Source organism: Prunus dulcis, chromosome 6 (genome assembly GCF_902201215.1).
Source record: "Prunus dulcis chromosome 6, ALMONDv2, whole genome shotgun sequence".
NCBI lineage: Eukaryota > Viridiplantae > Streptophyta > Magnoliopsida > Rosales > Rosaceae > Prunus > Prunus dulcis.
This window is the reverse complement of record NC_047655.1, coordinates 14624312-14646616: the sequence shown is the minus strand read 5'-3', so window position 1 is coordinate 14646616 and position 22305 is coordinate 14624312. Positions and strand designations below refer to the sequence as shown.

The 22305-nt window shown below is 37.2% G+C and overlaps 2 protein-coding genes across 5 annotated transcripts; one reads left to right on the top strand and one right to left on the bottom strand.

Moving 5' to 3' along the window:
- The first annotated feature begins 11129 nt into the window (after positions 1-11129).
- LOC117632237 lies at positions 11130-12393 on the top strand. The gene is made up of 2 exons (XM_034365674.1): positions 11130-11591; positions 12256-12393. Exons 1-2 carry the CDS (start codon positions 11229-11231, stop codon positions 12391-12393), a joined length of 501 nt encoding a protein of 166 aa, XP_034221565.1. The 5' UTR covers positions 11130-11228.
- A 4169-nt stretch (positions 12394-16562) lies between these two features.
- Positions 16563-20241, bottom strand: LOC117631413 (ribonuclease P protein subunit p25-like protein). Of its 4 annotated transcripts, none has more exons than XM_034364556.1 (9): positions 20026-20241; positions 19796-19926; positions 18858-18938; positions 18672-18775; positions 18495-18569; positions 18010-18071; positions 17838-17897; positions 17469-17642; positions 16563-16924 (listed from the first exon to the last, which is right to left on the bottom strand). In XM_034364556.1, exons 2-9 carry the CDS (start codon positions 19919-19921, stop codon positions 16848-16850), a joined length of 759 nt encoding a protein of 252 aa, XP_034220447.1. In that variant the 5' UTR covers positions 19922-19926; positions 20026-20241; the 3' UTR covers positions 16563-16847. The 4 variants fall into 4 exon arrangements, with proteins under 4 accessions (XP_034220447.1, XP_034220445.1, XP_034220449.1 ...); XM_034364554.1 differs by having other exon boundaries at positions 16563-16933; positions 20026-20239; XM_034364558.1 differs by having other exon boundaries at positions 18672-18760; positions 20026-20239.
- Between the last annotated feature and the right edge of the window lie 2064 nt (positions 20242-22305).

Genomic DNA, 22305 nt, shown 5'->3' with positions numbered 1-22305 from the left:
GAATCACTTTTTCTCATAAGCACCTTTAGAAAAAAAGTTTTATTGTAAAAACGTTAAAATTTTCATAAGAAATCCAAATGCTTCTTGAAAAAGAATTTGGGAGTGCTTCATGAAGAGGCACATAGCATGTGCTTCTCTAGAAAGTGCTTCTATGACTCAAAAGCACTTCTAAATTTTTTTTGCCAAATGTTGTCAGAAGTGCTTTTGGCTATCATAATGCTCTTTTAGCCCTTTCAATTCCAGAAGCACTCCAAAACATGCCCTAACCAAAGAAGAAACTTCACAAATTCTAACACATTAATTTTCATAATTTTAAATTCCATCATTTTGGACATAGTATTTCCTCATCAAAATGCAGGGTAATAGAAGGCTGTTGCAGCCTGATAGGACTTGCCCTCGAATAAACCCTTAGAGCAACTCCAGCAATGATTGAGCCCAAGGCTGGGTTGGGGTTGGGGGGGGGGGAATCTCTTTCTAGCGGTGAGCCCAAGCCCGAGTTGGGAGTGGGTCCCACGAAGTCGGGCTGGCCCTAAGGCCAGTTCAGCCCGAGGTCGAGCTCGCGTGTTGTGATGTCAGCGGTTGCGTCGCGTTGACGTCAGAGCGCTGGTTTAAATTTTTTTTTTACCGTTGGCCCGTGCAATGTTAAAAAAAAATTTAAGCCAGCGTGCGCTGACGTCAGCAGGACGCAACCTCCAACGGGCATAAGCCACGTGTCACGCCCCCAGCGCTCTGATCTGCTTCTCCAAATCCAATCCAACGGCTGGCATTTTTTGGGCAATAAAATTATGAAAAATAATCGAAATTTTTTTTTAAAATTCTAAAAAATTCTGAAATTTTTTTTTTCTATAAATACCTATCAATACCCTTCACTTTCAACACCAATCCTCATACATTTTATTATACTTATACTATTATTCACTCTTTACTCAATATTTTCCTCTCTTTCACCTTGTATTTTTATTTCTTATTTTTATGGCTTCTTCTATCGAAATCGGAGGGGCTTGGAGCACCATGGAAGATGTTTCCTTGTGTGAGGCTTGGCTCCAAGTTTGTCATCGTCCCGCGTCTGGCAATGAGATGAAATTTTTTCATATGTGGAAAAAATTCATGCCGAATTTTGTGAAAAAATTCCTGGGTCGACTTGTACGGAGATGACATTATCTAGTAGGTGGAAAATTTTCAATAAAGAGTTGGGAAAATGGAAAGATGCCTTGGCAAAAGTGATGGACAACTATAGAAGCGGGGAAAATCGTACTAACGAGGTAAGTGTTTTATAATTTTCGTTTTATTAAGTTTAATCTCCTAATATATATATATATTGTTAATATTTATTGCATTTTAAATATTTTGTTAATATTTCTTGCATTTTAAATATTTTGTTAATATTTCTTGCATTTTCAATATATTGTTAATATTTCTTGCATTTTCAATATGTTGTTAATATTTCTTGCATTTCCAATTGTTTCTTAATTTTTCTTGCACTTCTAATTTATTTGTAAGGTTAATTGCATTTCCATTATTATTTTTTTTGTTACTTGCATATCCAATATATTTTAAATATTTCTTGCATTTCCATTTTTTTGTTAAATAGATGATTCAAGCACAAATGTGGTTCGGTGCAACAGGGGGTGGCAAAAAAAGTTTCAACCATCATGAATGTTGGGAGGTGGTGAAATATTGCAAACGCTTCATAATTATTCCGACGGGTCCTGCCGTTGTGTTAAACGAGACGACATTCCGTGATTCAATGACATCGGATTCACCTCTCGATTCCCCTATGAGTCAAGACTCACCCATCGAAAAGGAGCCGAGGCCCATTGGCCGAAAGGCTGCGAAGGCAAAGAAAGCGGGTAATTCAAGCAATAATAATTCAAAGTTTTTGGAGGAAATTGCAAGGCAGAACGACATAAGAATTGAAATGGAGCAGAAACGCCAAGATAACGAGTTGGCAATTCAAGCCGAGTATGCACGAGAAAGGGAGTATTTGCGCAAAAAAGATATGGACAAGACGGATCGGGAAACCATGGCGATGGATACAAGCCATATGTCCCCTGAAACAAAACAATTTTGGAAGCTAGAACGAAGGGATGTTATGAGAAGAAGACTTTTCCGGGATGATAGGCCTAGCAACACGGTTTGGTTAAATGATGGAAACCATTAAATTAGTTGGCATACCTTTTATGTATTTGTATTTTTCATGTTTTCTATTAAAGTTGTTGTAATTCATGTATTTTATTTTAGTAGTAGTAATTCTTAATGACTTGTATTGGCTTTCTTTATTTAATAAACAAAGCATTCAATAAAATACCTTTTTATTCAACATATTCCATACATCAAACAAAACAAAATTAAAATTAAAAAAAACTACAAACAAGGCACAATAATAATAACAAACCACAACCAAACCATAATAAATAAAAAACAACACAACCAAACCATAACTAAATAAAACATAACCAAAGCATCTATGCTTCATCATTCATCTTCATTGCCTTTCACCGCCCATAGATGCTCCATCAAGTGAACTTGACGCATTTCATGAATATACAAAGATTGCATCTCTGTATATCGATCTATCATTCGGGTCATGAAATGACCATCCATCACCAACGGTTCCGGCTCAAACGGTTCTCCACTTGGCCCCATGGGCCTTTCATAAATCCGTGTCAAGGCCATGTTCATTGGATCCGGTTCGTAGACCTCTAAAGCATCATAATCGTACTCATCCTCCACAATCATATTATGGAGGATGATGCAAGTCATCATAATGCTTCTGAGGATCTCCTCATCAAACATATGGGCCGCACCTCGAATAATCAACCACCGAGCTTGAAGGATGCCAAAACACCTTTCGACATCTTTCCTGTATCCTTCTTCATAGGTAGCAAATAATTTTTGCTTCTGGGATCGGGGATTCGGAATGGATTTGACAAAAGTGGTCCACCTCGGGTAGATGCCGTCAGCTAGATAATACCCCGTCTGGTACACTGTATTGTTGACTTGATAGGTGATATTGGGGCCTTGGCCTCTCAATACATCGTTGAAGACCGGGGATTGACCCAGCACGTTGAGGTCATTTTGGGATCCGGCAACTCCAAAGAAGGCATGCCAAACCCATGTGTCGAAGCCAGCAACGGCTTCAAGGATGATACTTTTTTGGCCTTTTCTATTTCCGTAATCACCTTGCCAGGCAGTTGGGCAATTCTTCCATTGCCAGTGCATGCAGTCGATGCTACCAATCATTCCGGGGAATCCTCGAGCTTCTGCTTTTTGTAGAAGCCGTTGCAGGTCCCTGGGAGTAGGTTTACGCAGGTAGTCCCTAGTGTACAGAGTTTCAACAACTTGACAAAATCTTACCAAAGCCTCCAACGTAGTGGACTTCCCCATCCGGGCAATCTCATCCACCTGATCAGCAAATGCTCCATACGCCAACATTCGTATAACAGCTGTAAGCTTTTGCTCCGGAAGAAGCCCCAAAACCCTAGTAGCATCACACTTTTGAACAAAGTATGCATCATAATTGCAAATATCATGCATGACTTTATTGAACAAATGAGGTTGCATTCTAAATCGCCTTCAAAAATCAACATCAGAGTACAAAGAAGTTGGGATAAAATAATCTTCCAAAAGATTCTTACCCCGAGAATGCCTATGTCTGTCCACATTCCGGCGGCGGCCGACTTGTGAACCACGGCGGCGACCTTGGTTCTCTTCATCTTGCAAAGCCACTGCTATGACAACTTGTTCATCGACTTGTCTCTGCAACTCATTGATTTCATTTGCTCTACGGTTTCTCTCATTTGTTTCTCGCTCTTGCCTCTCCAAGCATCTCCTAAAATCTTCCATTGAGAATGAATGGAGTATGAATTCTAAACTATGAGAAATGAAAATATAGAAAGATGTGGTGTGAGAAGTATGAGCTGAGCCTCAGGTTTTATAGGAAATTTTGGCAAGATAGACATGCCACGTGACTTGATTTGATTGGATGAAAATCTTATCTGAAATTTGAAATTCATCCGAAATTTGAACCCAAATTTATCTAAATTTTGAATTTTGAAATACATTCGAAATTTGAACCCAAAAATCTTATCTGGAAATTTTATCCGATTATGAATAGTCTTGACACGTAGGAACCCGGAAATCTTATCCGAAAATATTGTCCAAATTAATTATTTTCATTAAAAAATTTGTGAAAAAAACAAAAAAATGAATAATAATTGCCCTTAGCCATGGCAATGGGTGGAAACACAAAATACTATTTGCAAGGGCAACCACTATTCACGTGAATAGTAGCTGCCCTAGCTCCCCCTTACCGTGGCTAAGGGCAAATAGGTGGAGTTGCTCAACTTAAACCATTGGACATTTGCCGAAAATCCAGCACTCCCCTTATACCCATAAATAGAACATTACCCAAACCGTACACCTGTAGGAAAAACACAATACTAAGCTTCCAAAAGTTCAGCGTGCACAATGTTAAATATCACAATCCAACAAGAATTTACTAAGTCTCTAGAGCAAATATCAGAGTACAAAGAGCATATCAGAGCAAATATATCTAAAGTTAAGTTTACACCCATTAATTCTTTGATTTCCTTTCTTTCTTAATAAAAGCTTCCTTTCTTTTTCATCTAAATCCAAAAAAAGTGTCATGAATGAGAAGGTTTAGAGATAGAGAGAGAGAGAGAGAGAGAGAGAGAGAGAAAAAAAAAATAGTTAGAAAAGTTAGAGAAGAAGACGTCTGGTTGAAATACGGATGATGGCTTGGAGAGTAATGCAGAAACAGACTTTGGGTACATAAATGCTACAACCAAGCAGAAATGAAGGAGAGAGAAGAAAAAAAATGAAAAAAATGAAAAAGATTTGAAAGGTTTTGTTATTTTCAATGTGTATTAATTACTTTTAAAAAGTGAATATTTTTTTTTCTAAATGTAATCCTAGCCATTCAAAATTCTTTAATCTGATGGTTTAAAATCTAATGATTTAAAATATGTGTTATGATGTGTGTCACATCAATAAAACAATTGAAATTGAAGCTAACAAACTGAAATCGATGCTAACAAACTAAAGCTGACGCTAACAAGTTCAACATACCCTTTGAAAATCAACTTGTAATTGTACTTAAAACCTCACCAAACTTGTACTCAGGGAAGAGCTGACACCCACATGTATATAGTAATCTCGATGTATGTGCGGTTGAGGGATTGGGGATGGGGGATAAGCTATCCAGCCACATAGGGGCAGAGCTATGATTCAATGTTTAGGGGGCCATAAGCTGAAATTTTATCATTTTTCTTTATCTCCTTCCATATGCTATAGATATACCAAAGGACAAGGCCACTTCTGGCCTAGCCTCCCTTCCGCCTTTGCAGCCACACAGGTTGTGGTAGGGGGATTAGGGATGGGGGATGAGATGTCCAACCACATAGGATGGGGGATAAGCTAAGTGAACTAGTTGGTTATTACGCACGTTGATGACGCCTAAAAAGCAAGGCATCCTGGCACATCTCCCAAAAAGTATATGTGTGTCTTGATGGATCCCAAAGACTAGAGTATATATCACTGTAATTGGGCTGGTTACTCATAAGGTGAATTGGAAACTACTTTCTCAATTCCAAAGTATAAATATATACATATTTGAGGGACACAGGGTCCCTATGAAATTTTTTTTTTCAATGATCTCCAAACTTTCTATTTTTCAAGTCTTCATTCATAGATCATCGTTACAGAAAATCAGGCAAATTGAAAATCATTAAAGTATCTAGTTGAGACCAACAAAATAGACGAACACGGTACTTCAAGAAAATACTATAATAATGACCATCTAATTGAATGGTCAAGTTATTTCGGATTCAAGTGATTTTTTGCAGAGATGATCTTTGAGGGAATATCTAAGACCTAGACGATTTGAATAATTGAAATACAATGTGTGGTGGGCCCTAGAAGGGTGTTCCTCAAATAAGGACACACTTATATATATACACATGTTATTATAGCATAGACATGATTGTAAACAGAGATAGGTAGTAAAAAATACATGGCATCAGCACAGTAATAACATCCGGATGTCTCCATAAAAGAAAAATATAAATAAATAAATAAATAAATATATTTATACATGTATATAAATATATATGCACAGACATGTGGTCATAATAAAATCTAGAAATCATAATAATCAAGAATAATTTCGAAAAACTCAACTCAAGTATATATATTTAACCATATGATAAACTTATAAGGAGTAGCAATGGATCATGGGTGATCTAGGAGGATCTTATAATAAATATAATATAATATAATTGATATAAATCAATTATATTATTTAATCCACAAATAATTTGTGGTTTAAAAGAGAATTGATCTTAAGCCACCACTTTTTCATGGCTTAAGTACGTAGGAAGCTTTTAAACCACATAAATTTTATGGTTTAACTTCATCTACTGTTTTACTTTAGTTATTTTTGGAAGCCATAACTTGTATAAATACGTAAGTTATTGAATGTAATAGATAAGTAGACTCAAAACAGTTCCTTTGCTTCTTCCTTTTGTTTCTCTAATTGTCTTAAAATTCCTCTCGTTCCCTTATTCCTATAAACTAGGAATTCATAGTTCTATCGACTAGAAGTTTTGGATCAAGTGGTATTAGAGCACCAGATCCGAGAGGGTGACGGTGGTTCATGGTCTCAACTCGCAACCAACGCAAAGCTTTTGGAGAAGAACTTTTAGGTCCTTTGCTCGTACACCGAAAGCCAAGGTCCAAGAGAGACATTATGGCTGGAGAAAACAAACAGGATACATCCAGTGATGGCGATCGCAGCACTAAACTTGAGCAACAAGTTGAAAACTTGTCTGCAACAATCCTTAAACTCGTGGAGAGTTTGAAGACTGGAAAATCTTCACGTCCATCAACTTCATCTGAGCCTGATCAAAAGCTCAAGAAAAAGGTTGTTGAGGATAGCGAAGATGAAGATGACATACAAGCTGATCCAACGAAAAAGAAAGCTGAATCAGGTGACAATAAAAATTCTATTGATACCTTAAAGATTGATTTTAAGGTTGACATCCCTATATATAAAGGAGATGTTGATCCTGAAAAGCTAGATAACTGGATAGACACATTAGAAACTTATTTCACAATTTATAAGTATTCTAATGTGCAAAAAATAAAATATGCGAGTTTGAAACTTTCAAGCCATGCCCTTACATGGTGGAAGTCCTATCAGAGACGGTATGATGTCTTAGAATTGACTTGGAAGAACTTCAAGAAGCTTTTGAGAAAACAATTTTATCCAGTTGGCTATGAAGATGAAAGATGGTATAAGTGGCAACACTTCAGACAAAGATTTGGGCAACCTGTACAAGAGAATACAACAGAGTTCCACAACCAAGCTATGGTTCTGGACATTGACGTCGATGACTACGACGTTTTCATGAAGTATACCGGAGGTCTTGCCGACCACATACGGAAAGAACTAAAATTGTTCACCGTAGACACCATTGAAGAAGCTACTGTGAAGGCCATCGCCATTGAGGTAAAAAATAAAAGAACTGACAAGAAGGATGACAGATCAAAACCTGTCAACAAAACTGACTGGCAGAAAAATGGGACGCGGAGCAAGGAAGGTCAGACACAGAAGGTCTACTGTGATCACTGTCAAACCAGCAGACATGCCAAAGACAAGTGTTGGATACTCCATCCTGAGTTACGGCCAAAGCGCGAGAAAAACAACCAGGGGAGAAATGACAGAAAAGCCACCTTAACTGCACAGCAGGTAGAAGAGCTTCCAGAGTTGAAACACCCTGATGTTACACTTACCCTTATGACAAGACCAGCAGATACTGAAGACACATACAACCGTGAAGAGTTGTTTCATGTGAATATTCAGGTGAAGCAAAGTGTTGTACAAGCTATTATTGACCCTGGAAGTCAGAAAAACCTGATTTCAGAGGCTTTAGTAAGAAAAGTGGGTTTAAACACCACACCACATCCTAAGCCGTACCCGTTAGGATGGATTCAGAAGGATGTTGACTTACAGATCACGAGGCAATGTACCTTCAAATTTGCTATCACCAATCGATATATCGATGAGGTGACATGTGAGGTGGTTCCTTTGGATGTTTGCCAAGTCATATTAGGCAGTCCATATTTATGGGACCAAGATGCCATCCATTATCGACGGCTTCGCAAGTATCGACTTGTGAAGGATGGGAAGGAGTTCCACATCAACGCTTGCAAGCCTCAAGCTACAAATAATTTGCTTACAGATAATTTGCTGACAGCTAACCAAGCCAAGAGGTTAGTCAATTCATGTGGGCGATTCGTTTTGTTGATGATTCAACCGCAAGATCAGAGTTCTAGAGCTGTGACATTGTCTTTATCTCCTACACAATGCTCAGACATAGGGAAATTACAAGAGAAGTTCAAGGACTTATTTCATGATGTGCAGGGTTTGCCACCACGGAGAGCTGTGGAGCATGAGATCCAGTTGGTAGGAGATTCACCTCTACCAAACTTGGGTTTGTATCGGACTTCTGTGACAGAATCCGACGAGATCAAGAAGCAAATTCAAGGACTTCTTGAACAAGGAGTCATCAAACCCAGCTGCTCACCATGTGGTTCGCCAGTGTTACTTGTGCCTAAGAAAGACGGAGGCTGGCGTATGTGTGTAGATTATAGGGCACTCAACAAAATAACCATTAAGAATCGGTATCCATTGCCGAGGATTGATGACCTGCTAGATCAACTACATGGTGCACGCTACTTCACTAAGCTTGATCTCAAATCTGGCTATCACCAAGTCCGCATCCATGATGAAAATACTTGGAAAACTGCATTCAAAACAAAGCAGGGACTGTTCGAGTGGTTAGTCATGCCATTCGGATTATGCAATGCTCCAGCTACCTTCATGCGATTGATGAATGAGGTACTCCGCCCTTTCCTTGACGACTTCGTCATTGTATACTTAGATGACATTCTCATATTTAGTGTCACATGGGAGGAACATCTTCATCATATTGCTCAAGTTTTGGAGGTTCTACGAACAAATCAATTACAGTTAAATGGTAAGAAGTGTGAATTTGGGAAACAACACCTTGTATACCTGGGATTCATTGTTGGGGCAGGAGAACTGAAAGTGGACCTAGAGAAAGTGCAGGTGATTTCTCAATGGCCTACTCCCCAAACAGTGACTGAAGTTCGGAGCTTTATAGGTGCATGTCAATATTTACGAAAGTTTATTCGGCACTTTTCACAAATTGCAGCATCCTTACATTCTCTAACAAAGGCCAATCAAAAGTTTGAATGGTCGAGAAACCATGAGGAATCTTTCCAGTTGTTGAAACGGAAGATTACAGAGGCCCCAGTATTAGCATTACCGAATTTGCAGAGACCATTTGAAGTGGAAGCAGATGCATCGAACTATGCTATGGGAGCCGTATTATTTCAAGATGGGAAACCAGTTGCATACCATTCTGAGATGTTTAGTGGACCGGTATTGAATTATCCGACTTATGACAAGGAGTTGTATGCAATGCATCAAGCAGTGAAGCATTGGAGAGCTTACTTGTTGGGAAAAGAAGTTGTAGTTCACTCAGATCATAAACCTCTTCAGTTTTTAACTACACAGTCTAAGTTGCAGCAAGCTCGCCATATGAAATGGATGTCTTACCTACAACAATTCACCGGATAGACTACAAAATCGGATGTTCAAATCAGATTGCCTAAAACCTCAAAATCACGACATTACAATGCAACCTACGATTATCATGTAGAGCACCTACAGGGCTAAGAGGGCATAGACATGAAGCAATCGTCATCAGAATTGCCGGACACGACGTTAAAAAATTTAGAAAACTGATTATCTTTCTAGCCCTACACCGGATGCTGGGAGGCCATGATGAAGGTGTTGTCAACTAGGAAGTTGTTCCTTGTTGAGAGATGAACAAAACTAAAGAAGGGGCCATTACCAACGGAGACTTATATCAGCCGGAAAATCAATCGGAATGTGGCTGGACTGTGAGGCTGGGTTGTGCAACACCGTGACTTCTTGGCTTTTCCTCGTTGTGTGCGGCGAGTCATGAGGGGGGAGAGAGAGAGAGAGAGAGAGAGAGAGAGAGAGAGAGAGAGAGAGTTTTTAGGTTTTAAATTTTTTTTTTTCTTTTCAAAAGTTACAAAATTGGCCTTGCATTTTTGTTGACCATAACTTTCTGGTTATAATTCCGATTCGTGCACTATTTGTGCCTACTGGCTCATGGAGGAGATGACTCTACATGCTAGTGCAAAAGAAATTCCAGGATCCAGTTCCCAAAAAAAATGAGGCTCGAAAATCTGAGTTTACACTAAAATTTTGAAGATAAAAAAGAAAATCCGGAAAGGGTTGTTACAACATTGACTCAGTTCCTTCTCGACAAGTTCAACAACATATATTCTACACAGAGAATTTCTCTCTACATATATGTATATATTCAACAATTCAACAATGCAACAGATCGTCCATAATAATGTGAAAACTAAATGCTATATGACTAAATAATCATTAACCTATAGACTTGTATTGGTTGACTTGTATTGGTTTAAGTTCATATCTCAACTACACCCAAATTGCAACCCTACCATCACTTACATTAAACTTAAACATTTTTAAGAGATTGAAGGACCTTAGTCAATTTGATGGCGTTCAATTCAACCTTTCATCAATTCCATCTGGAAAGCGGCTTATTATGGGATGTGAAACAATTCCTATGGTGGACCAGGACAACAACACCCCTCTCTGCGGTCTCCTTGTTTACCTGTTTTTAGTCAATATTGACTAACTTAATCAAAGAAACCAAAAAAATAAAAAATAAAAAATAAAAAAAAGAAACAAGAAAACGGACAATTTCGTTTTATGACTCATCATGATTAGTCAAGAAAGCAAGTCAATGTGTTGTTGAAATCTAAATCCAACCGCGTTAAATGAGATGTGCACTTATAAGATTGATGAGAAGCTATATACTATAACAATATAAAAACATATTAAATATAAATAAAATCCACGTAAGGGAAATCACATCTTCCACCCACCTCCATAGGACCAACGCTGCAGTTTCTTGCTTCCCTCTCTCTCCCTTCCTTCAAAACTCATACAACACGTACCCGCAAAACACGCTCTACGCCAAACCCTTACAACCAACCAATAAAAATCCCAATATAACCACACGAGAAAGATAAAACCACCCGTTTCTCTTTCCATGTCTATTTTTCCAAACCAATTCTCTTCAATGGAAAAATCGTCTCGAAAAACCGATCGTCCTGATAAGGCCATGACCGAGTCAGAGTTGGCCGCGGCGCAGCAGCTGATGCAGCTTAGCGACGAAGATAACAACAATAACAGCAGCAGCAGCAGCAGCAGCAGCAGCAACAAGAACACCAAGCACGAGGGTGAGGAGGTTGATCAGAGCCCGTTGATCAATGTGATCACTTGGGCAAAGATTGAAGAGATTTTTGGGAAAGAAGAAGATGTTGATCGGCCCAAGAAGCGAAGATACCGGTCTCTTGCGAGTATTTATCTGACGAGCAAACCAGTGAATGCAGGATCAGCACATGGGAAGAAGGTGAGGACATTTTAAAAGGAGAAACCCTAATGGGAATTTTAGTCACTTAGCTAGGAGAAGGAGATGGGATTGGCTTATCTTAGTTATATCAATTGCTTTTTGTGCCAAGTAGAGAGATTGGGCGTTCCCCTTGCTTAATTGCTGCATAATATTTCTTAACCCTTCTTGCTCATTAATCCTAATTTCTTTTAGTCTGTTACTGCAATGGAAACTTGAGGGATTGGGTCATTAATAATCCTAAATAATTAAATGTTTCTAATTAATATTTTATGATAGACAATTGTGAATAATATGAATGGTCTTAAAATAAATTGACTAATTAAAACTTACTTGCAGGAAAACTTGACTAAAATCTTTATATTAAGAACTATAAGTGTAAACTAAATAAACTTGAGAATTGAAATAATAAAATACTAGGAATCGAAGAACTTGACTACACTAAGTGTTTGAAAGTAAAAACGTACACTTGATCATAGCAAATTATTATTTGGTGGATGGCTGTAGTAGTACTAATTTTTGGTTTTGTTTTGGGTTGAACCATGACTGGGTTTGCTAGTGTACTCAGACGAATGTTGGGTTCAAATGGAGAAGAACAGCCCTAATCCATAATTAGTTTGGCATGAATGAAGCCAACTCCATTTAATATAAGGTGTTTTTTTCCCAGAAGAAATCGAATGTTCCAGAAGGCCGGTGTTCAAATTTGTGTATGGTTTGTTTAGTTGAGATTCTTAGGCTTTCGTCAAACTTGGTTCATGATATGTTCAGCAAACCAACACCGATGTATTCCCCTGATGTGCCTTGAAATGTGATCAATTTTAAGCAACATCATGTTTTTTCGAATAACCATAAATACTCAAATTAAATTCCCAAAATACTTGGTGTTGGTCTAGCCTAATGAAAAAGAGCCTTAGTCGTGTGTGTGTGACAAACTTTCTTCCCCATTGTCCTTCAGACTATTGCTTATTAAAAAACGAATTCCTAAAATACAAGAATTTATGAAAATAAGGAAAATGAAGTTAAATGACACTTGTGTGTTTTTTTTTTTGGGGGGGCCGGCCAATGTGTTGTGTGTGGGATTAGGCTGCTGACTAAGTGATTTTGGTAATGGTGTACAAAGTTTAATCAATAGGTCAACTTTTATTTGGTTTAATTTGGAATAAAATTAATGAAGTTAAACTTAAGTTTGAGGCTGGCCGCTTGGTATTCTCTTTTTGTTTTTATTTTTTATTTTTTATTATAGATAAAGACGATAGATTGTATTTATAATTCAAGCACAAAGGCAATTAACCACAAAAGTCAGTACAAATACACATAATCACACAAGGTTATAACAAATACGGAAGAGCAGTAACTACAAAGGGTTAATCCAAATACGGAGGACTCCACCAGAAACATCAAGCGCACAAGTGTACCTCCACAAATAGCCATAGATGGTCAAAGAAATTTCGACATAAAAGTCACAAGCTTGCAAAAGTCAGGCATAAACCACAATGCACAAAACTACAACTGCAAACTACAATCTTTAATGCTCACAGGTAAAAAATTACAAGTAGAGGCTACGAACATGCAACAAACTCAAAAAGAGTTGATGTAGTTATTACAAATAAAAACTAAAACACATGAAGTAAATCAAGAGCTAGAACCCGAGATCCTCAAAACAACCCAACAAAGGCAGCCATTGTCCCCAAGAAAATCAAAAACTCGAACCTTAGATCTGCAAAAAAGAAAACAAAAACAAAAAAGAGAAAGGAGAGGGAAAATGAGGGTAAGAAGGGAAGGGAGGGGAGGGGGGTTGGAGAGGAGATGATGAGAGGACTAAAGAGAGAAAAGTAGGGGAGGGGGATTTGTGCGCAATGGAGAACCTACGAAGGAGTTCGACTAGGCTTTAAACCAGTGCTGGTTTTGTATTTTAGTCTTAATTGTACAATAAAATCAACTACAATTAAATATTAACTCACTTATCTTTTAGAGCATCCACAGTGGGAGGGTGTATATGGGGGTGTATGTTAAATATACACCCCTTGTCATCGGAATCGTCTTCAATGGGGAGATGTAAAGGGATATAAATATACATCACCACAATGGGGATGTAAGGCGGGCCCCACCCGAAAGAAGAGATGAAAATGAAGAAAAGTCAGCATAAAAGGCTGGGACCCCTGGCTACAGTAATTGCTGGAAAAAAAATTCACATGCGGGGCAATTTTTTGGCTTTTTATTTATTTTCTATTCTTTAAAACAGCATGTAAAAGTAATTTAACATTTTTTTTATTCATTGCAAATTTTAAAAGCGTACATATGACTGAAATGAAGATACCAACGGTTCAGATTAAATGTACTTTACGATCCAACGATTCTTTTTGGATGAAATCATATCTTCTCCGAATTTAAATATTTTTAGGTCTATTTGTTTAGAAAAATAAAATTAACCTAATACAAAAAAAATTAATTTTATAAAGTAAACACATAATACAAATTTAACACAGAAACGAATTAAGACAAACAAAACAATTATACATCTTAGATTTACATCGTTTTCCATTGGAGCAAAAAAAACATATTTACACCCTCCGGAGGTGTAAAGGGGATGTAAAAGTGACTTTACACCTCTGAATTTACACCCCCTACCGTGGATGCTCTTAGAATTGAGCCTATCCTTGCCATGCACATCAGAATTTTTTTTCTTCTTCTACCATATGAAATCCTACCATATTTCGTATTTAAAAAAAATAAAAAAAATCATACCATATAATATTAATCAGCCCAAAAATTCCTGGTTATAAAAGATCTCCCAAAAAAAGTATATTTTTGTCCATTCTTAGAAAAATTTCTGAGTCCGCCATTATTTATGAATCAAAGCAAAGAAGCGTGGACGAAGAGAGTAGAGAGGAAGGGGGGAGGCTCAAGGTCTGTACGGTTAGAGAAAATTTTTTGTTTCTATTGTTTAGATATGATAAAAGCAGAAAGAAAATTTTATTGGTACCTCAATAAAATTTGGCTTGTTCTTATCACAATCTTTAGCACACTTGTTTTAAGGTGAATTAATCAAACTACAAACTGCAAATGATTTTTCCTCATACCTCATCAAATCAAGTCACATTGTTCGTTACAAGCAACATTACAGAGAACTCCAACCAGAGCTCCACCATGTTAGAATTCACAAAGTTTATGTGTTTCTGGAAAAAAGTCCTCTTCGAGTGTCAGCAACCAGTAGTCCTTTGGGGAAGACGATGATGACGTGGATGCGTAAGGAAATGGGTTGGTTCGGGCTCTTTCTGGTGTGCTGTCTCTGAACCAAGGGGTCTTTGCGATTGTTAACGTAAAAGTCAACATAAAGCCGACATGAGCATTGAGAGTGATGACTCACGAGGCACGTCGAACTCATTCAAGCATAAACCAGCAGCACCTATATTCAAAAGAGAATATTATGGTCAACCATTTATACCTATACACTTCATATGATGTTACAATATATCTAAAGCAAGATGAGAAGCTCAAACATACTTAAGAAAGCTAAATTGATTAGCAAAATTTTTTAACCAGAATGCTAATACAGAATTGCAAGCCATAACGATTCTTGGTGAGGATAAAAAATATGGTATACAAATTAGGAAGATTCACTATTATATCCAACATAGGAGCCCAAATTATAAATAATTAAAAATAATAAAAAATAAAAACCCTATGTGAATTGGACTTTAGAAACACACTCAAAATTCATTTACAACATAGCAAAGAGGCTTTTAATTTCTTATAAATTATAAAACTGCCATCGATCTCTTAAAATAAGTCCAATCCCAAAATCTCATAAAAAAAACTAATAACACTCAATAGGACATCAAAATTAAATTCAATAAGATCAGCTGTCATTATACATAAAATAACTTTTCCACTATTTGGTTTCCAAGTGATAAGAGAAGAAAAAATATCACTAAGATGATTTCTGATGAAAGTCTTTCTTCTAAGATCACAACGCACGTGACACTTATGACAAGTTTAGAACATACTAATTTCCAAATTTCCAAAAATAAAGTATATGAGTCATAAAAATTTGTGTAACTTATCACATCACGTGAATCAATATATCAAAATGCAAAGGATGCAAGAAGACAAATTTGTCATTTTTTTTTTTTGGAGGTCCTTTTCTATTGAAAGGGGCGATAGCATATTAAACTCACACACAAAACACGGATGTTAGGACTCAAACCCAGAACCTTGCCTGAGGGAGTAAATACTCCAACCCACTACATTAGTGGGTCCTTTGCGTAAAAGAAATAGTCACAAATTTCAAGTGAAAGTACACATATATCGATGCAGGGACAGACCTAATATTTCAAAATGGGGTGGGCTAGATTTACTTTACTAGACTGTTAAATTTTAGGCTTGACTAAACACTTAAGGGATGCTATGAAATTAATCATAAATATATATAAATTTAATTTGAGAACATATCATTTTATTTTATTTGTTTAAAATGCCTATTTTACACTAACAATGCCACCAATTTTTCATCATATATGCTTCAACATTAACACTAACTATAAGAAAAGAAAAAACCTAACCTGGGCTATAGCCCAGGTTGTACATAGCATAGGTCCGTCCTTGTATCGATGCCTAATATAGTCATACGATGTTGCTAGACTTGACCCTACTCGAAGGTGGCCGAAATTCATGATGATAGTGGAAATTCCATCGCACCCAAATGCTCGAAAATTTCTTAATTTTTTCAAAAGTGAAGTTTTTTTGTGGCTAAAACTTAAATTTGTTTTATTATTAAGTAAGTTGATGACTAATATCAAAACATGGACGTTCACTCTAGATTTGTTGTGCAAATTCAAGACAATTTGGTGGCAAATTTGTATGATAATAAGAGAGATACATATACTTTTGGTAAATCATTGATTCGATGTTATTGAACTTTGCATCAACGCAAGTAGTACTATTAGAGTTAAGCATGCAATATTCATTTAAGAATAAAAGAATGTACTGCTCTATTATTTCTATGAAAAAAGAAAAAGCATTTTACAACTTTTGTAAGGTGTATAAAAAAAACCTTAATTAGCAAAAACTACTAAAACATTCCTACCTCAAGACCTACAAAACAAAATTTCAAGCATCACGGTTGCAACACTTATAAGCTTCAAAGGAAAGACAGTGCCCATAGATATATCAGCAAACTTCACGACGATATAAGCAGAGCAGGCATCCCATATATCATTCTTTTTCTCAAGTCCACACACATATCTTGTAAACATCTGCTCAAGCAGCGGGTGCTTGTCCTTCCAATCTGGTATTACGACCACGACCACGGCCTCTTCCTCTGCCTCGACCACGCCCTGCGAGACCTTCAAAGGACATCTACTATCAGATAATTGATTGAACTTAACAAGAATGCCAACAGTTCACAGATGAGTAGCAAAGAATACAACTGAAAATAATAGCTAAGAATAATGACGGTGCAAAAGTTTCCATTTCCTAAACTTTTTGCTGAGGAGAAATTCTGTTCAAGGATATTAGCAATAATAAAAGCATGTTGGCCAGGAAAGAGAGAAAGTAATGAATAAAAAATTAACTTGACAGATCGAAAAATATAATGTCCTTATAACCGGGGCAAAACAAAACCAAAAAGAAAAAAGGCTATAAATTATATCGATAAACTACATTATTAGTTACATGGAGAAAAATATACAGCCACTAACAGATTTACCTACAACGATTTCCACTTATTTCGACCAAAAAAATAAAATATTTCCATTTACTACTGCAAGCCAAAGAACCAAGTGCACTTGCAGTCAGTCCAAAAAAAAAAATGCAATTGCAGTAGAGGAAATAAAATGCATATAACAATAGAGCATAGAAATCACTACTCCAAGAACTTACCGCGACCTTGGGCAGGTGCACCTTCAACATAGTCATAGTATCCACCTGACTGACCATAACCTCTTCCTCGTCCCCTAAAAGAACCACCTCTTCCACGGCCTCTACCTCTGCCACCATAACCACGCCCACCATCCCAACCATCTCCATTATAATCCCCAACTCCATTGTAGTTTCCTGCACTCACAGTACCATGAACCAAAGAAAAACCCCATGAGCAACTTAAGACACTTGTAACGAAGGACATCTGGAAATCATCACGGGTAATGAGATGTAATTTATTTAAAAGGGAGAATTTCCAACTCCATTTCAGAGCTTATGAAGACACTCGTGACAAAAATACATAAATAATTTTAGAGCAGAGAGGAATACCTCTATCCCTAGCTCGTCCTCGGCCACCACGACTCCTGCCTCGGAATCTAGGCGAACCCTCTGATTTTCATGAAATCAAATCATTATATGGAAGACACATCACAAACCAATATATTGAAGTTGTTATACATAGAAGTAACTTCATAGACATAAACAATAACATATCTATCACCTCCATTATCCTCAAAATCATTCAATGGCTTCACTTGGTCAGCCGGAAGAGGGGGTTGGTATCTGTATTCCATTTCCAGTAAATAAAAGAAAATTAGGGATGCTCTAAAAACCATATAGGGAATCAAGATCATAGCTTAATCACACAGAATATAAAAAAATTCTAATGTATTTTTGTCCTGGATCCAGACACAATCTATCAAACCACGTACTTACACAAACACCATGAATTTTATCACATAAAAACGCAATGTTTGTGCATCTCCAGGCTCTAGCTGGCTTGATATAATTGGAATTCTAGGCACCAATCACCAGTAATGTTATTCCTCAGGATACATTGGACCTTACGTATGATTCAAGTGACAAATAAAAGTTACCAAATTTAAAAAAGTAAAAAACCAGATCACTTATGACCAGAATGGGACACTCATGATACACCATAAATACACCATCCATAGCATCCAAACAGAAATCTAAATGACTTACCCTGTAGAGGATGTATGAAGCTCCGTCTTCGACAAAGTAATAGTGATCATTGAAACATGCCGAGTACTCTCTACACTGCAGCAGAAGACACAACCACTCAAATAAATATCAAGCGGGAAATAAAAAAATTCACATTAGCATACGCTTAGAAACATAGAAGAGTATATGCTTTCATACCGATCCAGGCCTTCTTCCAGGGGCTCATACACATCAGTAATATCAGTTGATCCAATAGAAGTATTCTGATGGAGACCAACAATCCTTCTCTGGAAGAAGAAGAGCTTTACCAGCAAATAAGTATAGACACAAATGCTCATGCACACATGAAGCACATGTATATGCCACACGGAAAAATTATCTCACCTTTATTAGTTCAGCAATCATCACAGTTTTATTGATAGCTCTGCCCATTGCCTTGAGAATAATTTCATCAGACCCTTTCTCCTACAGAAGATACAAATTTTTAAGGTAGAGCCCAAAAAAAGGATTTAATGTGGAAAAATACGAACCACTGACAGAAACAATGGGAGGCAGTTGAAGTTGCAACTTCTACCTCAATTGTGAAAACCCAAAGCAAAAAAGTAACTAATATGTATATAGAACTACTGCAAATTAAACATGTGACAATACATGGACCAGAAGAGAGGGAAAAGTATGTTTGCAATCAAATAAAAACTTAATCCAATCTATGCCCACAAATGTGTTGGATTAAAGTTTGACAATGATATCGGAAACAAGTGGTAGTTTTTAGGCAAATAGAGGTTAGAACTTGTCAGACATAATAAAAACCCCGTTGTCATGTTTGCTGGATGTTAGCATCAATTTTAATGTTTCCACCTACAAAATAGTTCATATTCATTTCATCCTTCTTTGTTAGATTTCCAGTCCCCCAAGATCGTTTAAATGTCATCTTGGCACTCCATTTCCCGTAACCCAAAAAACATAAGACTTTTTTTTTCTCTCTCTCTCTCTCTCTCTGTTTTTTTTTGGGTGGTACAATTCAAAACCATGAGAGACCCGCAGAACTAAAAGATATAAACAATTACCAATTAGTGTAGTCTGTTTCTTGGGGCTTTGCCCCCCTACTTAATTTAAAAAAAAGATATAAACAATTTGGAAAGTTCACGCAGAAAAAAGAATTACATATTCCAACATAATAGTCATTTTCATTCAAGGGTAGAAGTTTTTTTTTCTACAAACACACAAAGTGTTGTACAATATGAACAAAACAAATGAGGAAACAAAAATAATTAAAAGGGCATGTTTGTGGTTGGATAGCAGTGAGGAAAAAGAGGAGGAACCTGAAGGAGAGTGGTGGCGTAAGTAATATAGTTCCTCATTCTGCCTTGAGCGGTTATGCGAATCTCATTCTCGTTTATAGGCGCAGCCTCGGCCTTGGGCTTCTCCACCCTCTGGAACTTATCCATCTGCTCTGCGCACCCAAAAAACCAAACAACAAACAAACCCTAATGAAACGGCATGAGCAAGAGAAATACAGTGAGAGAAGATATGAATTAGGGGTAGGTGTTACCGTTTTACAGAAGAGCGCTGGGAGGGAAGAACCTGCAACAAGCAGTGGCTCGGCAAAGCAAAAGCAACCACTGCGTTTTGTGTGTGGTTTAGGTTTTTTTTTTTTGTTTTTTTGTTTTTGGGTTCTCTGCGTTTGGGGTTTGTTTATTCGGCTTTCAAAAGCCTTGTGCTTCAGATTTGAAATTACGTCCCAAAAGCCTCGGTTTTTTTTGTTTTTTTTGTTTTTTGTTTTTTTGCGGTTTTGGATTGACTTTTTATATAATTGTTTTTTTTTAAATGAGGGATTTTTTATATAATTTTTTTATTTTTTATGAGGGACTTTTTATATAATAAAAGCGTAATTTTAAATCAGATAACTAATGGATCAGATGATTTCTGGGAGAGAGAGAGAGAGAGAGAGAGAGACAGAGTAAGGCTTTTCCGGTCGCGCTCTTATCGCCACCAAGACCGCTAATTCCTATTTTAGATCAAGTCCAACGATCACAATTTGGAGCTCCCAAATGGCAAGCAGATGTTCTTACTTCTTTCAAAAATTAAAACTAGACTCTCTTGCCAACCTATATTCGAATATTCATGTGAGTGTAACAAACTCCTCTTCTTTTATTAAATTTTTTTATTTATAAAAACTACATACTTGGCACGTGCGAAGATAAAAAGTAAAAAGTAGTGGACTGGGTTGTTAACTGTTAATTAGTTTTAAGTTAATTTATTTAAAAGTTTGTATTTTACCCTTAAAATGGTACATTATGATTGTTTGGCATATTAGTTACCCAACGATATTTTGAGGGTTATTGAATCCCCTACGTTATAGGCCCTGTTTGGTTCATAGGAAAGGAGATTTAGGGATGAGAAATCAATTGCTTTCCCTTATTTGGTAGTCCAGGCATGGAAAATCGTTGTCTTATCTTATACATGGAAAAGTAGGGGGGAAGTGAAACCATCCTTCCCATTTGGGTTTTGTTTTCCTCTTCAAATGAAAGTTTGGGAAAATGAGCCAATATTAAAACACATTTTGCATGACTATATTGTCCCATAGAATTACAATATAGCATTAAATGCATTATATTTTTTTTTAAATTTGATTTTATATGGGTATGTTGGGGTCCTTTTCCATCGGAAGTGACAGGACCCGAATCAAATTTCGCTTTGGAATTCGAGTCGAACCCTGTGCGTGTCCGACACTTGGCAAATGTCAAGCACAAAAGACCTATTTGCCCTTTTTCTTAAAATTTTGAATTTGACTTCTACCGAAATTTCGGCAGAGTCTCCCCTAAATTTCGTTCAATCCAAAACTTACACCTGTCATAACGAGCATAATCGTCCAAACAACCAACAGCCAGCACTTCAATAAACATGCCAAAAGTTCCATTCTCACTCTAGGGCAATATATCAGAGCAATTTTGATAGCTTACGGATCACTTAATTGTTTTACATACCAACACTTTTGAATTAGAGGGCGCGGAAATCACGATGGCCCGGTGGTGGATGTCTTGTGCACGCTACAGTTTGGGGGCGCAAAACAGTTGAAAGTGTGAGTGGACCAAAAATAAAGGTTCATAAAATATCTAAGAATATACTAACACCCGGTGTAAAAATAAGGAAATAAATCTAAACACGTATTCGGCATTTAAAGCATACTAAACTCAAGGCATTATATGTGAATCATATTCGAACTCGATACTTCTCGCATAAAAACAATGAAATCAAATACAGTTGAGTAAAACTGAATATCTAAACTATCTTGGAAACATATGAAAATCAACGCAGTTACATATTTATAGAAATATATGCAATCGCTTTCAAGAGCAATAAAACTTGCGTCAAAGCATTGAAATCCAATTTGCATAAAAATACTGAAATCAAACCTGCAATAAAGCAATGTACTCAAAACTTGAATTAAAGCACTGTAATTAATCAAAACTACCACTCGGATGTACCCCTGTAGTTCTGTCAATTCCCCTGGCAGGTCTCGGTGACACACAGTCTATCCGAGCCGCAAATCCTGGCAGGATACAGGGGACTATAGTCAGCCTGATCCGCTGGCAGGTCTCGGTGACACAAAGTCAACTCGAGCCGCTCTGGCAGGATTCAGGGGACCGTAGTCAACTTGATCCGCAATCCTGGCAGGTCTCAGGGACACGAAGTCAGCCGAGCCGCAAATTCTGGCAGGTCTCGGGACACCAAGTCTGCCGAGCCGCAAATCCTGGCACTTACGGTCCGAGCGTCCCCGAAACTCGTGAGGCAATGTCAAGTGCACTGACGAAACTGAAAAATAGACTGG

What these genes read in the sequence shown, in the direction of transcription:
- LOC117632237 (XM_034365674.1), top strand. Translation starts at nt 11,229, where the DNA reads ATGTCTATTTTTCCAAACCAATTCTCTTCAATGGAAAAATCGTCTCGA. An exon ending in GATCAGCACATGGGAAGAAG is followed by an intron (nt 11,592 to 12,255) that starts GTGAGGACATTT and finishes TTTTTTTCCCAG; the next exon opens with AAGAAATCGAATGTTCCAGA.
- LOC117631413 (XM_034364554.1), bottom strand. Translation starts at nt 19,921, where the DNA reads ATGGATAAGTTCCAGAGGGTGGAGAAGCCCAAGGCCGAGGCTGCGCCT. An exon ending in CTGGAAGAAGGCCTGGATCG is followed by an intron (nt 18,570 to 18,671) that starts GTATGAAAGCAT and finishes CTTCTGCTGCAG; the next exon opens with TGTAGAGAGTACTCGGCATG. An exon ending in AGGACGAGCTAGGGATAGAG is followed by an intron (nt 17,643 to 17,837) that starts GTATTCCTCTCT and finishes CTGTGAGTGCAG; the next exon opens with GAAACTACAATGGAGTTGGG.